At 32.5% G+C, this 16357-nt stretch overlaps 1 protein-coding gene across 2 annotated transcripts; it reads right to left on the reverse strand.

Annotated features, from left to right (window-relative positions):
* Window positions 1-4276: 4276 nt before the first annotated feature.
* LOC114268837 (putative serine/threonine-protein kinase At1g54610) lies at window positions 4277-12688 on the reverse strand. Of its 2 annotated transcripts, XM_028210069.2 has the most exons (9): window positions 12387-12683; window positions 11673-12168; window positions 11132-11206; window positions 10922-10984; window positions 10487-10804; window positions 7514-7741; window positions 6552-6652; window positions 5690-5807; window positions 4277-4880 (listed from the first exon to the last, which is right to left on the reverse strand). In XM_028210069.2, the coding sequence occupies exons 2-9, from the start codon at window positions 12057-12059 to the stop codon at window positions 4596-4598; spliced, it is 1575 nt and encodes a 524-aa protein (XP_028065870.2). In that variant the 5' UTR covers window positions 12060-12168; window positions 12387-12683; the 3' UTR covers window positions 4277-4595. The 2 variants fall into 2 exon arrangements, with proteins under 2 accessions (XP_028065870.2, XP_028065869.2); XM_028210068.2 differs by having other exon boundaries at window positions 10922-11206; window positions 12387-12688.
* Window positions 12689-16357: the final 3669 nt, after the last annotated feature.

Genomic DNA, 16357 nt, shown 5'->3' on the forward strand with positions numbered 1-16357 from the left:
TGATTTGTAACCACACTTTTACGATTTTATCAATTTTTCGCGATTGGGCTAGAAATATGGTGAAAGCGTGATTTGTAATAACGTTTTAAATTATTTTGGAAATTCCGTTTAAACTAGGCCTAATTTGGGAAATAAGTTGCTATTTTAGCTTATTTTGAGAATAGCCCCCATTACATTGGCATGACCATAATTATATCAAATGTATATATATTTTGTTAAATGTATTTCTATTGGACAATCTTACTCATTTTTATCATAATTAACATTTTCAGGTCAAGATGATGGAATTCCATCTCATTGACTAGATGATGGGGATATTTTGACGGAGCACACACCCTCGTTTTGATGTGCTTCTTGAGGTAAAGCTACCAAGCTAACTTGTCCGAATAGTATTCTATCAAGGCCCTTATCTTGAAAGTTGTAAGCTCTTAAAGCATTTTTATTTGTAATTCTCTAGCTCATTGAATTGCTTGTGAATTATATTTTGTATTTTGAAAGGATCACAATGGAAACCAAACTTGTAACAATTTGGGAAGTTCAATGAAAAAGAGGAATATTTGAGGATTTTAAAAATGGTTATGTACTATTTAATATTTATTAAAACTTTATTTTTACTATGAAATGGGAATGAGAATAAAATATTGAAATAAAATATCGGGACATGACAACTTTTGTCTCATTCCTTCATCACTATGAACTCCCCAATCCTTCTCTTGTCAACCCTTTGTTAACCCCTTCACTCTCCCCTCACCATTGTAGCACCCCTTCTTAAATTACAATTATTGCAAGCAAATCACAAGAAAGAGATCTAGGGATTTTAGATATAAGGTTTCAAGACTGTATATGGGAAATGATGGTGAGAGAAGGGTGTGGACGTCAAGGTAATGTTGGAGAATGGAGGGAGAGGGGTTGCAGGTGACAATATAGAATGAGGGGAGTAGGATGCAATGGTGGAGTGATGGGGTGATGAATTGGCTATGGTGTGTTATAGAGAAAAAAATGGCGTGGGTTTGTGGGCGTTGGGTTGTTTGTAGCGAGGTGAAGTAGAAAGCTTGCAGACAGTAACAAAATGAGTGAGTAGGTGGTAGTGGTGGACAAAAACAATCAATCGTAGAGAGCTAGGTAGAAGGAAGGAAAAGGTGGTGGCATTAGCGATGGGGAATATTGGCAATAGGTGGCACTGAATAGAGAGGAAGTATGTACAGAGAAATTTTAGATTAAAATTTTATTTATTTTTAACAATGGATTTGTTTAGGGTGTAGAATAGTAATCAGTGTGTTTGGTTTAAGTTTTCTGAATTAAATTTTTTAAAAGTTGACTTTTTTGATTTTCGTATTTTTTTTATTTTTAGTGAATATTTTTTAAATTTTAAATATATTTTTTTACTTTTTTAAATGTACCTTACTTAGATGTATTTAAAAAGTAAAAAATTTGTGAAAAAATATTTTTAAAAATTAATAAATACATAAAAATACAAAAAATGTACTGAATTCTTGTATTTTTTTCTTATATTTTTGGTATTTAGTGAATTTTTAAAATATTTTTTTTACAATTTTTTTTACTTTTTAGGTGTATTTATGTTAGGTGTGTCTAAAAAGTAAAAAAAATTGCTTAAAATATTAAAAAAATTCAGTAAAAATAAAAAAATACGGAAAATAAGAAAGTAGAATTTTCTAAAAAATATTTTTTGAAAAGTGAAAACAAGTAAGGTGAATACAATTTTTTTTTAAAAAAAAGAGTTAAACAAATTTTATAGGCTAAATTACGTTGACCTCCCCAATATTCCCTTTACATTCTAAATATTACACTAATTTCCTCGGTCAAAACGCCATTAAAAAAATGAAATGACTTTATTACCCCTCTTATCTCAATTCCTCAATTAAAAGGTCCCTATGAAATATTTTGACTAAAAAGTGTCTTTCAATAAATGAGTCTCTATTCATAAGTTGAAGGAGATTTTAATTTGAAAATTCCTTAATTAAAGCCCTTTAATTGCCAATTTAATAAAAAACTGTGATTGTTTGGAAAGTTTCTATTTTAGTAGGCTATTTTAGTTTTTGTCTATTTTAATTGGTTAAAATTTTTATGTTTGGAAATATGATTGATTTTTTTTGTAATTGAATGTAATATTTGTGAGAGAAAACGTGAAATAATTATAAATTTGATGTGATATTTTATCTTATTGACTATTTTAATCTATTTTATCTTTTTATGAATTTTAGACTAAATTAAACTAAAATTTCATTTCCCAAACAGCCCCATCATCTTCTTGACTTTTGGCAATGAATTTTAATTTAAATTAAATTTTATTTAAAATTTAATTAATTTTCACCAAATGCGTTTCTCTCTTATAATACTAACAGATGTCATTGAATGACTCCTAATTAGTTAACCTATATTGTCATAATAGGTCAACCGTTTTCTCTCGGCTAAGATATTAAAATGGATTAGGTCACATAATTTTGACAAGACCCGTATTTTTTTAAAAGCCTTTTCATCATCTTTAGCTTTGACTAATCAAAAAATTTTTAGTTGAAAATCAAATGATGATTGAATTATGAGAAAAATATTACGCTTTTTTCCATATGGGAAAAAACATATTACACTTAGCAATTTATTTTTACTTATTGATTTCTCACCTTATATCTTTTAACTTTCATTAATTTTATAAATCATTATTCATAATATATTATATTATTTATATATATATTTTTTTAATTTTGTCCTGCCTTGATATAATACAATATGAGAGACTACAAACCTGTCATAAACCCGGCACATGGCCATCCTTAATTGCCCGAATTAATTTATAATACACACATGCAATAATGGATGACTTGGTTATTCCCACATCATCAATTTAATTGTTTTGTGGATTATATTGAAACGGAAGGATTATATCCCCTAAAATAAAAAATAAAAAAACCATCATGATATTTATTCACATATTTTGCGATTTGCATTTTCTAATTCAAAGTAATTTACTTATGGAGGAAGCTCCCTTCCACTCCACTAATTAGACTAAAGTCCAGTTTAGTGTTTTGTGGACTTATCTTGGATCTATCTTAGTGATCTAAACTGTTTAAAATTTTGAAACTTTTGATAAAATAATTCACTTAAAAAATAAAGTTAATCGGATGTCGATAACCACACGTTTGAATCATATTTGTATTAATAAAATTAAAAGGTTTATTCTTGATATCATATTTGTCGAATATTTTTTAAAGACAAATGTGATCTAAATATGTGATTATTGATATTCAATCTACCTAATTTTTTTACATAGATAGTCTACTTTGAATGCACTAAAATTAGAACAGTTCAAACCACTAAGGTGGATCCAAGATAAGCCTACAAAGCACTGAGGACTCTCTAATCCACTAATTGGACTGAAGAAAAGCCTTGTCATTTACTTGTTCATGCAATTTTTGCATAGAATAAGTTTGTGCTACTGAGATGTATTAAATTTCACCGACTTTTTTTTACCCTTCTAATTCATTTCCTCAGATGTCACTTGGTAAAAATGGTATGATCTTTCACAGCAGATTTTCTCATTTCAAGCATTTGAGGGCAAGCCTGTACTCTAGTTTCGGTTTACTTTACACCCACGATCATGAGGAACTTGCTGTCTGTGAGGATATAGATCAGGTTCGTGCTGTCATGAAAAGGCTTCCAGGGAATGCTGTGGTACTTGAGAAGAGCTGAAGTGAAGAAGTGGGTATTGAATTTGAAGCTGAATTCAGCTATTGCAGAGTTGAGTCATTGCCAAACTGGGTTGAGTTACTGAGTTGCATCGAGTCATTACATCCTTCTTTTTGAGGACATGGAAAACAATATATTGATAAAGCAACACGTGTACACAAATAAGATTCCAAATGGTCATCCCAACCAAACAACAAAAGAAAAAAACAACAAAAAAAAAAACAAAAATTATATCCGCCAAAAAAACAGTTAGTACGAGCCAGGGAAGACTATCGATCTGTTCAAAGATGTGGTTTAATAGTCATTACATCATTGGCTAAGCTAGAGTTAGTTTACAAATTGGTTAGATAATTAGATGACATGTCATTATCTGATTTGTTAGAATTGTAATAGTGGATTGTTAGTTTTAGTTATGTTGTTATAACATAACATATTTCAAAGATATTAATCAAAGACTTGAGTCTTTCTATATGAACAGTCTGCTTGTATGAAAAAACAAAAAACAAAAAACACAATCAACAAAGTAGGATGAGTGATCAAATTGTAATGTTCAACAAAAACTGAAACACCAGAATTGGGCTCTCAAACTTTCTATTAAAAATTGTCATTAATCAAAACAATATAAGGTTCCAACACAAGGATCTAAGAGGAAAAAAATAATTAAAATATACATAATAAAGGAAGCCTCTCACCATCCCAACAAATAGAGCGGAAAAAAAAATATGAAAATTGAAAGAGGGAAAAAAAAATATAAAATTTTACCACTGAACAAGCTTAAATTGCATTTCCGAGTTGATTAGATAGATGCAAAATGAATAGGGCTGCTACTCTCGCCCTGTATGCAATTCTCAATATATGCAACTCTACTTCAATGTAACCCGAGGGTTGCTACTTTAGTCTTTTTTGCCCGTAAAAGATTTAGTTTGTTCTCGAGCACCATGCTTCTTTCTCCTTGAAGCACCAATAGCCACAGGGTCAACCAAAGGACCTGACCAAGTTTGAACATATTCCTTTGAATGTGTGAATGAGGTGGAAGTAAAGGGAATATCAGGGGAAACGATGGCTGGATTGATGTGATGTGAAGCACCTAAGGGGACTCCAAGCGCTCCATCCTGGTGAGGTGGAGGAAACTTCTCACTCTTGCTTTTCGCATTTGCATGGCTGATTAGACGCCGGCGCTGCTTAGAGACAAACCAACCAAATAAATAGATATGTATTAATAAAAGCAACAAGAAAAAAAAAAATCACTAATAAGCATATTTAAATTGTGAAAATTTGACAGCATGTAAGCATATAGACCTTCGAAGTACACCAAATCAGATACCTTTGGATGGCAACAAATGCAATTATGTGCTTATCCACAAGTCTTCTTATATTAGGTAGCTTATTGCCGCAGCTTTGGTTCTAAAACTACTTGATCCGAATTTTCTTTTTTCTTACCATCTATTTTATCCAGAGTACACCTTATTTCCAACTAAAAATACTACAGTTTATTTGACATATAATATTGGAATTAATATATATATATATATCTTTATCTGTACTTGTTTGTGCCACAAACTTCCACCGCATATCCTTTCCTCATCACACTACTATAGCACCATGAGGCAGTTTATGTCCCTGAGAATTATACTACATTTTTTTTTTTTTTGGATAAATAGAGAATTATAGTACATTCATCAATGTATCAGCTTGACACTGAGAATTATACTACATTTCTTGACATTCTTATATGTTCCCCTTTTTCTTTTTAAGGTCTCTAGTTTCAAGAATCACAATGCTTCAAAAAAGAATATTTTTTTAAAATCATGATGTTTCTCCATTTGCTAGCCATATGAGGTCAAACCATTATATGTTTGTTTTCTCTTGAAAGTAGTAGTATCTGGTTGGCTACCAAGTGACTAATCCAGCTAGGTTGTAGTAAAATGGTCACTCGTGTCACTAACATAAAGGAAAAATAGTTGAACAAAACGGTTTGTTGACATACATCGACATTAGATTGAAGCTCAGCATTGGCTTCTGGAGCAGGAATAGCTCGAACAGCCCGATCACGTGTTCGTGTTTTCTTAGTGCCATCACCCTGGGCTTTATTAGCAGCTTTTAGCCTGCATAAGTAGAACATTCAATTATTGCCAAAAGTAATCAGTGAATAAATATAAGACTACATGCACACAACAAAGAAACATTTAAAAAGAAGTTTAATAAATAGAAACACTACCAAGAAAAAATGGAAGTTGAATGTGAAAAAAGATTGACCAATGGTTAAGTTTAAACAAAGATGCGATTGAAGTTTAAATAAATGTTACTCAATGTGAAAAAAGAAACACTATCAAAAGTTTTAATTCTCTTAATGCATATAAAAAGGTGAAAAAAGATTATACTCAAGTTGAATTGATGTAAAAGTCTACAAATTCAGTTAGTAATTGATTCACTAATCACTACATACTTAAAGATGTGATTGAAGTTTAAATAAATGTTGCAATCCCTATATTTCAACATTCTGTATTTATTTCAACACTTATTTTAATCGCCACCATACTCAAGATGGTATTTTGAATTTGAGTTCATAAATGAAAGATGGGATGGAGAAAGTTATCAAATTAAATGAAACAAAATCATACAGTAACTTAACCCAAAAAATTGACCAATGGTTAAGTTTACACAAAGGAGGTGCCTCATCCAACAAGCACAATCATAAACAGAAGCCTAAACATGTCATCAGGGATCTTGATGATCCAATAAGTAGCAAACAGTCCCACCTAAAGTGAGACAAAGTTATAAATTAAACTCCTGGTGGCAGCCTGATTTCAGAGCTTCATACAATAACGAAGTTAAAAGATAATCATTACCTGCGAGCCTCATTGTCACGCCGTTTAGCATCGATCTCTTTGGTTGGAGGATATTGTGGAAGACTAGACGGATCACAAGCATATGGTTCTGTAGTAAAAAACTACAGACAAACAAACAAATAAGAATGAAACAGGACAATTATCAAAAGGATACACATTACAATATGAACTCAAAGCTGCTTGCCAGCATGATAGAACTTCATTGACAAAGTTGGCATTCTTATTATGTAAAGGATCTTTTGAGAAATGAAAATTAATCAGACTTTTAAAAGTTGCTTTTTACTGTTAACTGCAAACTAAAGCATTCTTTCCTTTCCACTCTTCTTACCCTAGTCTGCAAAGTCTCATTACGATGCTGATTCACCTAATCAAATATTGAAAGACTCATTATTTTGTAACCAAATCAATTTCTGGTTGATGTTTTTTTCAACTGCTCAGTGTTTCCCCATTTTTGGATTAACACTTCTGACTTCTGAGACACTCACAACTTCTTCTTTAAATGTGCATATATAGATATATTCTACGTTGACATAGAATCTCATTTTTTAAGTAAATAGATTAAGTGAAATAATTAAATTACTTTCTTCATTACGAATTTACTTCAAGTCTTCAACAACTGCTTCAAATCTTTCACACTGCTGCTTTACACACATTGAATATTAAACTACTGTGTTTCTCAAATAAAAAGGCTATCCTGTGCACAAGGCTCCAACTAACACGGGGTTTGGGAAGGGCAAGATGTATGCGGCCTTACCCCCATTTCTGGAAAGGCTGTTTCCGTGTTTCTCAAATATTGTAAATATTTCAACAATTTCAAAACATTTAAGCTACCAGACATAAGTTAGAAAATCGTATCAGGACAAGCAACAAAAGCATTAGCATCAAGGAAAGACTTTAATAGAAGCCAAGAAAAGCCATGTGCATAATAAATTAAATAAGTAGTTGGGTATACAGAGACTGACTTCACTCCTTAATGCAATTGTTGCAGTTTTACGGTCAGCTGGATCATTTGCAAGAAGAGTTTCAATTAAAGGAAGTGATGCTGTAGGGAAATGTTTGAATGTATGTGAAACGCATCGCCTGTAAGGCTCCCGGGGCTTGAATAAGGTTGCATTTGGCAACTTCGATTTTTTCCAATATTCATCAGAAGGTGAGCCACATAGCTTGTAAATTTTATGCAATTGTTCTACCTTGGTGACAGAAAAAGACAAATGTTAATAGCATAAAAGAGGGAGAAACAATTCTCAGTTTATGACAGCATTTAGAAAGCTAAAAAGCAGTACCCCACATAAAATTCCAGGCATTATGCAATATAAGCTCTCAACTGATATTCTAAAAGTTCAACAATTTCGTGGTGCAAGATTAAAATGCTGAAAGAAAGCAAACAGTTACATGCAGAGAACATCCAGTTCAACAATAGAAGGCTAAACTCAATGAAAGCATGACTCCGATGCTGGAAAAATCCAACATCTGAACGTGTCCCACCAAACTTTTCCAGCTACTAAACATACACATTCTATCTGTCAATGAGCTCAAATGAATTAGTTGGTTGGTCATATACCATTTTGGCTTATGATTCTTAACTTCTCTACACCTTTCAGCCAATCAATTGCAGGGCAACATTCCAAGCTCAATCTCTCAACTTGACCATCTTGAACATCCCAATCTTATTGTAAACGACTTGAGTGGTAAAGTTGAGCTAATTTTGTGTGGGTACTGGAGGCTTTTGGTTTGTTGATGGATTTTGAGTTTTGACAGTTCAAATGGCAGTGGCTTGGTGTGGGTGGGACAGGTATAGGGCAAGGGATGAAGGAAATGAAGCTAGTAAGGTAATTTTCTTTCGGTATTGGAGGGCAATTAAATAATTTTATCTCTTTTGATAACTTTGTCTATAGGGAGCTTCTAAATGCACACCACATACTCTCTCAGTACACACCACTTTCTTAGTTCACACCACACAAAATTTGAGGCTTTTGATTTTTTTTTTCTCGATTCACTCCATCAATATCCAAATACTACCAAAATACACTCTACTCCAACTTTCAAACTCTAACCTGACCCTAACCCTAACGACTGCCAATGCCGGCTGCCACCCCATAGTTGCCTCCCCTCTTCATTGCAATCCCCTCAGCCCCTTCCCTCGCCTCCCGTTGCCGCCCCTTCCCCAGCCTCCCTCCCCTCCTGTCATAGCTCCCTCTCGTCACCACTCCCTCTCCAGCGCCCCTTGTCGCCACCCAACTCCTCTAACCTTGAAACCCTCTAAGAAGAAGAAGGGTCCCTGGGCATGGAGTTGCAATGGTGGTGATCACAGAGATAGAGGTGGGGGTGGGGGTGGGGGTGGGGAGGGGGGTAGCATAGATTGTGTGTCGCGGGGGTGGTGGGCCCCCAAGGGTGGAGTTGCGATGGTGGTGGTTGCGGCATAGTGAGTGTTGCGATGATGGTGGGCTATGAAGTATGGATACTCCAAAATCGATACCGTGGCGGTGTTCGACACGCAGACACGCCGGGGACACGAGCGTCCATATGGGGACACGGCATGGCTCATTTTTTATTTATTTATTTATTTATTTTTTCTCTTTTGCATCTCTTATTTAGTACTTTTGTGAAAAATATTGTTGATGTTGAATATTTTTCCCTTCTCGTCTTAGGTCTTATTATCGTTTATTATGATTTTTTTGGTGAATTGGATGATCTATTAATTTGTTTAAATGTAGTGATTATATTTATTGAATTAATGTTACTATGTTAGTGTTTGCTAATTTTGATTTAGGATGAATGTAATATGAATCTGCATAACACAAAAATATATAAAAAATAAATACAATAAAATTTGCCGCGTCCCCCGCAGTGTCCGTGTCCCCACTGTTTGGAAATTGCTGTGTCCCGTGTTCGTGTCCGTATCCGTGCTTCATAGATGGTGGGTCATTGGGGGTGGTCATTGCAATGGTGGTGTGGTGGGGCAGTGATGGGAGTGGGACGGGTGTGGCTTTGGGCAGATGTGGTTGGTGAGGAGGGAAGGGGTTCATGGCGATGGCTGATGTTGATGGTGGTGGCTGGTGGTGTGTATTTGAGAGATTGAATTTTAGGGTTATGTCCAAAAATGTAATTCACTTGAGGGGCACAATGGTAATTAAAAAAATTAAGCAATGGTGTGAACTGAGAGAAAGGATGCTTTCAGCTGTACATGTTTTACCTATTTCATGTTCACGTTATTTTTAGATTTTCAACATCCATATAAAACACATTAAATTTAAACCTTCACAAAAAATGTGTTATGGCCAATTCACCACCAGCTATTACTAGGTTAAGTGGTATCTCCTGCTACTCCCAGCTGCGAAGGAACAGAATTGCAAGGTTTGAGCACCAACTGGGACGTGGCAAGTGCATCGTACTTATCATCGCTTGGGGGGAGAAACACAAAATCTGAAGAAAACAAAAAGTTTGCCAAACAAGTTTCCTCTTTTCGTCCAAAAACTGTTACCAGATTCTGGAGACTGGAAAGTTGGAAACACAACATATGATATTTAACTTGTTTGGGAAACTAGAAGCAGGTTGGTAAGATTTGATTCCCAGTAGGTCTTGCAGGTTCCAACTCCTCCTACGAGCAACAAAACAGAGTGCAAATTTTTTCTACCCCTAAGATGTCATCAACCCTGAAATGAAAACACATGCCTACAAAACATATTTTTTGTTTTTATATCCAAAATTATGTACACTCACAATGCAACCTTCACTCTAGCCATCAACACCATTCGTTATACTTATCCCCATCATCCTAGAAACAAAAATACATATCTTGAACCATTTTAAATTTAACTTAGAGAATGTATTAACACAAACATGAAGAAGAAATTACAAAACAGGAAAAAAAATGGTGAATTTCAAATGACATAAAGATAAAAATTTCATGATAGAACATAGAAGTGGGTTAATACCTCCGTGCGACCAGGCATGATAGGCTTCCCAGCCAATAATTCAGCTAAAATGCAACCTGCACTCCACAGGTCTATGCCTACACCATAGTCAGTAGCCCCAAGAAGCAGCTCTGGAGCTCGATACCACAGTGTAACCACTCGACTAGTCAACGGGTGCTTGTGGCTAGGATCCACAATGGTAGCCAACCCAAAATCAGCTATCTTAAGTATTCCTTCATTGTCAATAAGAAGATTTGAACCTTTAATGTCACGGTGGAGTACACCATGGTTGTGACAGTGCTCAAGCCCAGATAATAACTGATGCATATAACACTTAACCTGCAGTAATAACAAATGCAGAATAAAAAGTAGCATACCTTCTTAGTTGGGTATGCTGCCAAGGAAACATACCAAGCTAGTATTGTAGTTCACAAATTGTAGAAATTTAAGTCTAACCTGTGCTTCTGTAAACTTAATTTCTGGGCTAGCTGCTAGTCCGGCCAAATCATGCTCCATATACTGAAACACCAAATACAAACTACACGACATTCTTGAAGTGACCAAACCCTCCAATTTTATAACATTGGGATGATCAAGTCGCCTCAAAATAATAATCTCTCTGCACATAAATCTCACGCTTTCTGGTTCCAAATTATCGAAGCGTACCTTCTTCAACGCAACAATTTTCCCTGTCATATTGTCTCTTGCTTTGTACACATTGCTATATGTTCCTGACCCAATCTAATACACAAAAAAGAACAAATAAATAAATAAATAGCTATGTCTATGGGATAAAACACTCCAAGAGCTTCTCCAAATGGTCTGTGCTATATGGTTTGCGATTGCTATTTTTTACTTTGAAACTTCCAAATTTTCACTCCAATGGTAGGGCATATGGCTTGTTATATATTACTTATAGGTAAACATTGTGCCAAATAGCAGAATGTTTACCTATAGCTAAAATCTTTGTGTCTATATCTTTTTTCCTCTGGGGATCCACAAATAACACTTGAATTTGACATTTGGTGAAAAAATTTGAAAAATTTTGCACTGTGATTATACCATTGGAGCAATATTGTTAAAATAAAACATTTTAACACTATTCATTGCTAAATTATAGCCAAAAACTAGTTTTTTGTCTATCCAACCATTGGAGATGCTAACTTAAAGAATATGAATGAATGAATGATAAAGACAAATGACTCACTTTGTCAATCTTCTCAAAAGTGTCGGCACGTCGAGGAAGCCAACCATCAATTGCCTCACCAACATGTGCAGAAAGCCAAGATGGCCATCCTGCTGCAACTTGTTCTCCATGTTTATGCTTTGGGAGGTTACTTAGCCTTGGATTCTGCCTTGATCTCCTCCTCCTCTCACCCTGTGACCACTGATCACCGTCATCCTTTTCCTCCTGGGTCACAGCACTATTAGCCCCACCCTTATCATTGTCAATCTTTCTCTCCCCAACCCTTAATGTCTCCCTAGATTCAACACTCAAATTCTTACTCCTCCTTCCATTCTCAGCTTCCCTATTCTCTTCCTTAGACTCGTAAACTACGCCCGACGAAACCTCTCGACCAAAAACACACCCCATTTGTGGAATCTACAATTCATCTCTCACCATATTCATATTAGTAATCTCTCTAGTCATCAATCAATTAACCAAATACAAATCAACCCACTAAACTAACAAGCATAACAACCTGCAAAAAAAAAAAAAAAAATCCCTATTTCAATTCAAACTTTCAATTGATCAAACTGACATAAATACAAAAACACACACACACGCACACACACACACGCACACACGTGTTTATATGTTTAATACAGTAGATACATAGACAATAATATAAACCCTAATTGAGGAAACAGAAAAGTGTTCCAAAAGAATGCGGGAATTGCAGAGAGAAAAGTTACATACTTGATTGAATCTGGTAAAAGAGAACGGAGGAGAGAGAGAGAGAGAGAGCATATATAATTTTGAAATTTTCTGTATATTTTCTGTGTATGTCTGCGCTGTCTCTAGCTTGCTTTCGGAAAAGGACTACTGTAAACAAGAAGAGATCACAAGCTATTATAGAATTTTCCATACATACATATTTCGTATATATATGTGTATAGGTTTAGTTGCCGATCTCTGCAAGTCAAAGCTCTACTGTGGAACTGTCAGAGCGAAAAGCATTTGGTTTTTTGGAAACATTACCTGTTTTGGTAATATTTTATAGGGAGAGAGCTATTAAGATCTTTTAAATAGAATTATTTATCTAGAAACTCTTAAATTATTAAAAACATCATTTAAATTATTAAAAATTATTCAGCTTGCTTATTTTTATTTTTCAGAAAATATTTTTAAAAAAATTCTACTTTCGTATTTTTTATTTTTTTATGTTTATTGATTTTTTTTAATATTTTAAGTATTTTTTTTTATTTTTTAGACACACCTAACATAAATACACCTAAAAAGTAAAAAAAATATAATTTTTTTTTTAAATTTCACTAAATACCAAAAATATAAAAAAAATACAAGAATTCAGTACATTTTTTATATTTCTATGTATTTATTAATTTTTTAAAATATTTTTTCATAAATTTTTTATTTTTTAGATACATCTAACTAAGGTGTATCTAAAAAAGTAAAAAAAAATATTTAAAATTTAAAAAATATTCACTAAAAACAAAAGGATATGAAAATCAAAAAATTTAATTTTCAAAAAACTTAATCTAAAAAATTCAAGCCAAACACACTGATTATTTCGTTTCTTAAATTATAAAAATATTAAAATTAACCTTTTAAATTATCGATGTGTGTTGCTTTGATTCCTTTGGTTAAGAGTCTAATTATTATATTTTTATAACTTAGAGAATCTATTTATATACTTTTATAATTTTAAAGATCAAAATGATAATTTTTAATAATTTAAAAAATTTATATATATCATTTTTTAATTTAAAAAATTAAAATAATATTTTTTTAATAATTTAAAAAATTTCCATGTAAATAACCCTTCATAAATACCTCATGGCTCAACTTTTTGGTGGGGTTTAACTTTTGGTTTTAAATGGACCAAGGGTGGCTGTCGTGTGCGTGGTAAATGTGCCGTTTATTTTGGGATTTTAGGCTCATTTAAGAACATGTTATTTTATATTTTAATAAAAAATTATATGTTTGTAATGATTTTTTAATTTTTTATAGAAAGATGTACAAAAAATAGAGAGAAAATAGAACCTTTAATTTTTTAGTATAAATTATAAGTTTTTTGATTTTTTTATAACTTTTTGACTTTTAAACTAAAATTCTTACTTTCCAAAGGAGGTCTTATGTTTGATAATTTAAATTATTTAATTTTTAAAATATATATTAATAATTTTTTTTATTAAATTACATTTATATTTAGATTTATAATTTAAGTTATGTTTATTATTATTATTTTAGATACAAATGCAATTCGATGAAAGAATTATTGATATTCTATTAATTTAATTTTTTTACAGTATGTTTTACTCAATACTCTAAAAAATGAACGGTTATAATTATCAAAATTGAGTTCCGAAATAAATACCAAGGGCTGCAAAACTATGGCTAATGTGCCCCGCATAACAGCCACTCTAATTCTTTTTTAAATAATTTTACAAAATGAATTACATTGATCTCTTTTGGTGTTTGAATTTTTTTTATCATAATTTAATAACACTTATCTTTTTTCAATCAATAATTTATCAGTCATATTAATTAAAAAATGATATTATCATATTTTTTATACTAAAATGATTATGTTTTTTCTTATTGATTCTCGTGTCTTCGCATTATTTGCATTAATTTTAATTTTTCTAACCTAATATATATATATATATATATATATATATAAAATTATACCAAAACAATGAAATGACTTATATATATATTTTTTGAAAATTTATCCATAAGTCCTAGTTTTTGAAACGTTGAACCATTTAGTCCTAAAAGTTTTCTTATGCTCCATTTAGTCCCATTTTTACATCAACATGATGTGAATGATGTAAATGATCTGATGTTTCATTCTATAATTTCAAAATTTATTGAAATCTGATGAACATTAGATGTTTTTCATCCTATATTTTCAAACATTATTGAAATTTGATGAACATTAGATGTTTGAAATCCAATGTTTGTAACATGACTCTGATGTTATTAACATTGTAATGGGACCTTTCAGTCTATAAGAAAACTTTTAGGACTAAACAGTGCATAAGTTATTAATTTGGGATTTATTGGTGCATCCCCCTATATTTTTTTCAAATCTAAAAAATGTCAATGTAATTTACCCAAAAATGAAAGATGCATGTTGGGAAAATCCACTTTTTGTTATCAATGAAATAGTAATTGTTGTGAGCCGTGAAAGCTTATTTTAAGTTTATTTTGATAATTCGAATTGTTCATATTATAAGATTCATTGAGTAGATAATTCATAAAAAAATATCAAATTAATTGGATATTTGTAACTCTATAATAAGACCATATATTTAAAAAAAAAAAAGAAAAATGGGGATGCACCAATAAATCCCAAATTAATAACTTATACACTGTTTAGTCCTAAAAGTTTTCTTATAGAGTGAAAGGTCCCATTACAATGTTTCAAATATCAGATTAATGTTTCGAACATTAGATTTCGAACATCAGATTAATGTTTCGAACATTAGATTTCGAACATCATATTAATGTTTCAAACATTAAATTGATGTGCAAATGGGATTAAATGGAGCATAAGAAATCTTTTAGGACTAAATGGTTCAACTTTTAAGAAACTAGGACTTATGAGTAAATTTTCCAAAAAAAAACTATCATAATTTTAATAATGTTTTCAAAAACATTTAGAATGTGATTATGGGATTACGGATATTGTTAGAATAATATTATTATTTTAGTTTGCTGTCATTAGTTATAATTTTCTTATTTGTGCCTTGAGACTTCTATTGTACGTTTCATATTATTAATATCTAAGGGACTGATGGTCTCATTAATCCCTAACTTTTATTTTCCATAAAACAAATATGGTATCAAAGTTAAAACCCTAATCCCATCACCCATATACCTTTCAACAACAACCAGCCATCACCCATCATTACCCATCACTAGCCGACAGTAGTAGGAGGCCATCAGGCCCAATCAACACTAGCCAGAGGCTACCCAGGCCAAGCTAACACCAGCTAAAGGTCACCTAGGACTAGCTGACAACTTCTTTGTCTGTTTCAACCTAGTCGGCAGTCCCTCTGCCTCCTTTCGGCTGTCGTTGATGTCCCTTTGAGGCTTAGTTCATCATATGTATTGATTGGTCCATCTACAAACCTGTTTTAAACCTATAACTTTTTTCCTATTTTTCTAAGAATAGTTCAGCTTTTATTTTGATTGGAGGTTCCTTGTTTCCTTAATTTAATTTATTTTTTTGGGTCATTATATAGCCCCATTAATTTGATTGGTATGCTCCCATAGTGGTTTGTGCTTGATTTTGCTTCCATTCCAACTTCTCATAATTCTGATTAGTGCATTTTTTTGTTGTTGTTGTGCTAGTAGAGTATAAATGGCTAACCCGTCTAGTGACTGTACTACTGTACTACTACTTCTCACCCACCTAAAGGAGAGAGTCCCATTATGACTACTACATCTGAGAACTAGAATCATAGCCTCAAAATCACCACCTCTCTATTTAATTGTCATGATACGAACCCACCCTAATAGGTTAAGGTCATAACCGGCCAGTAATCATAAGATTACCTACGGCCTCAAACAAAACCAAACATACATTAATAGTAAAGGGGGGCCAAATGAAAGCAGTCTTAAAAGTTTTGTTCATTTAGCTATGCTTACATGGCATACCAAAACATTTTTCACATATGTCATAATAACTCATGCCATAA

Source organism: Camellia sinensis, chromosome 2, assembly GCF_055761805.1.
Source record: "Camellia sinensis isolate YWXY chromosome 2, ASM5576180v1, whole genome shotgun sequence".
NCBI classification, from domain to species: domain Eukaryota; kingdom Viridiplantae; phylum Streptophyta; class Magnoliopsida; order Ericales; family Theaceae; genus Camellia; species Camellia sinensis.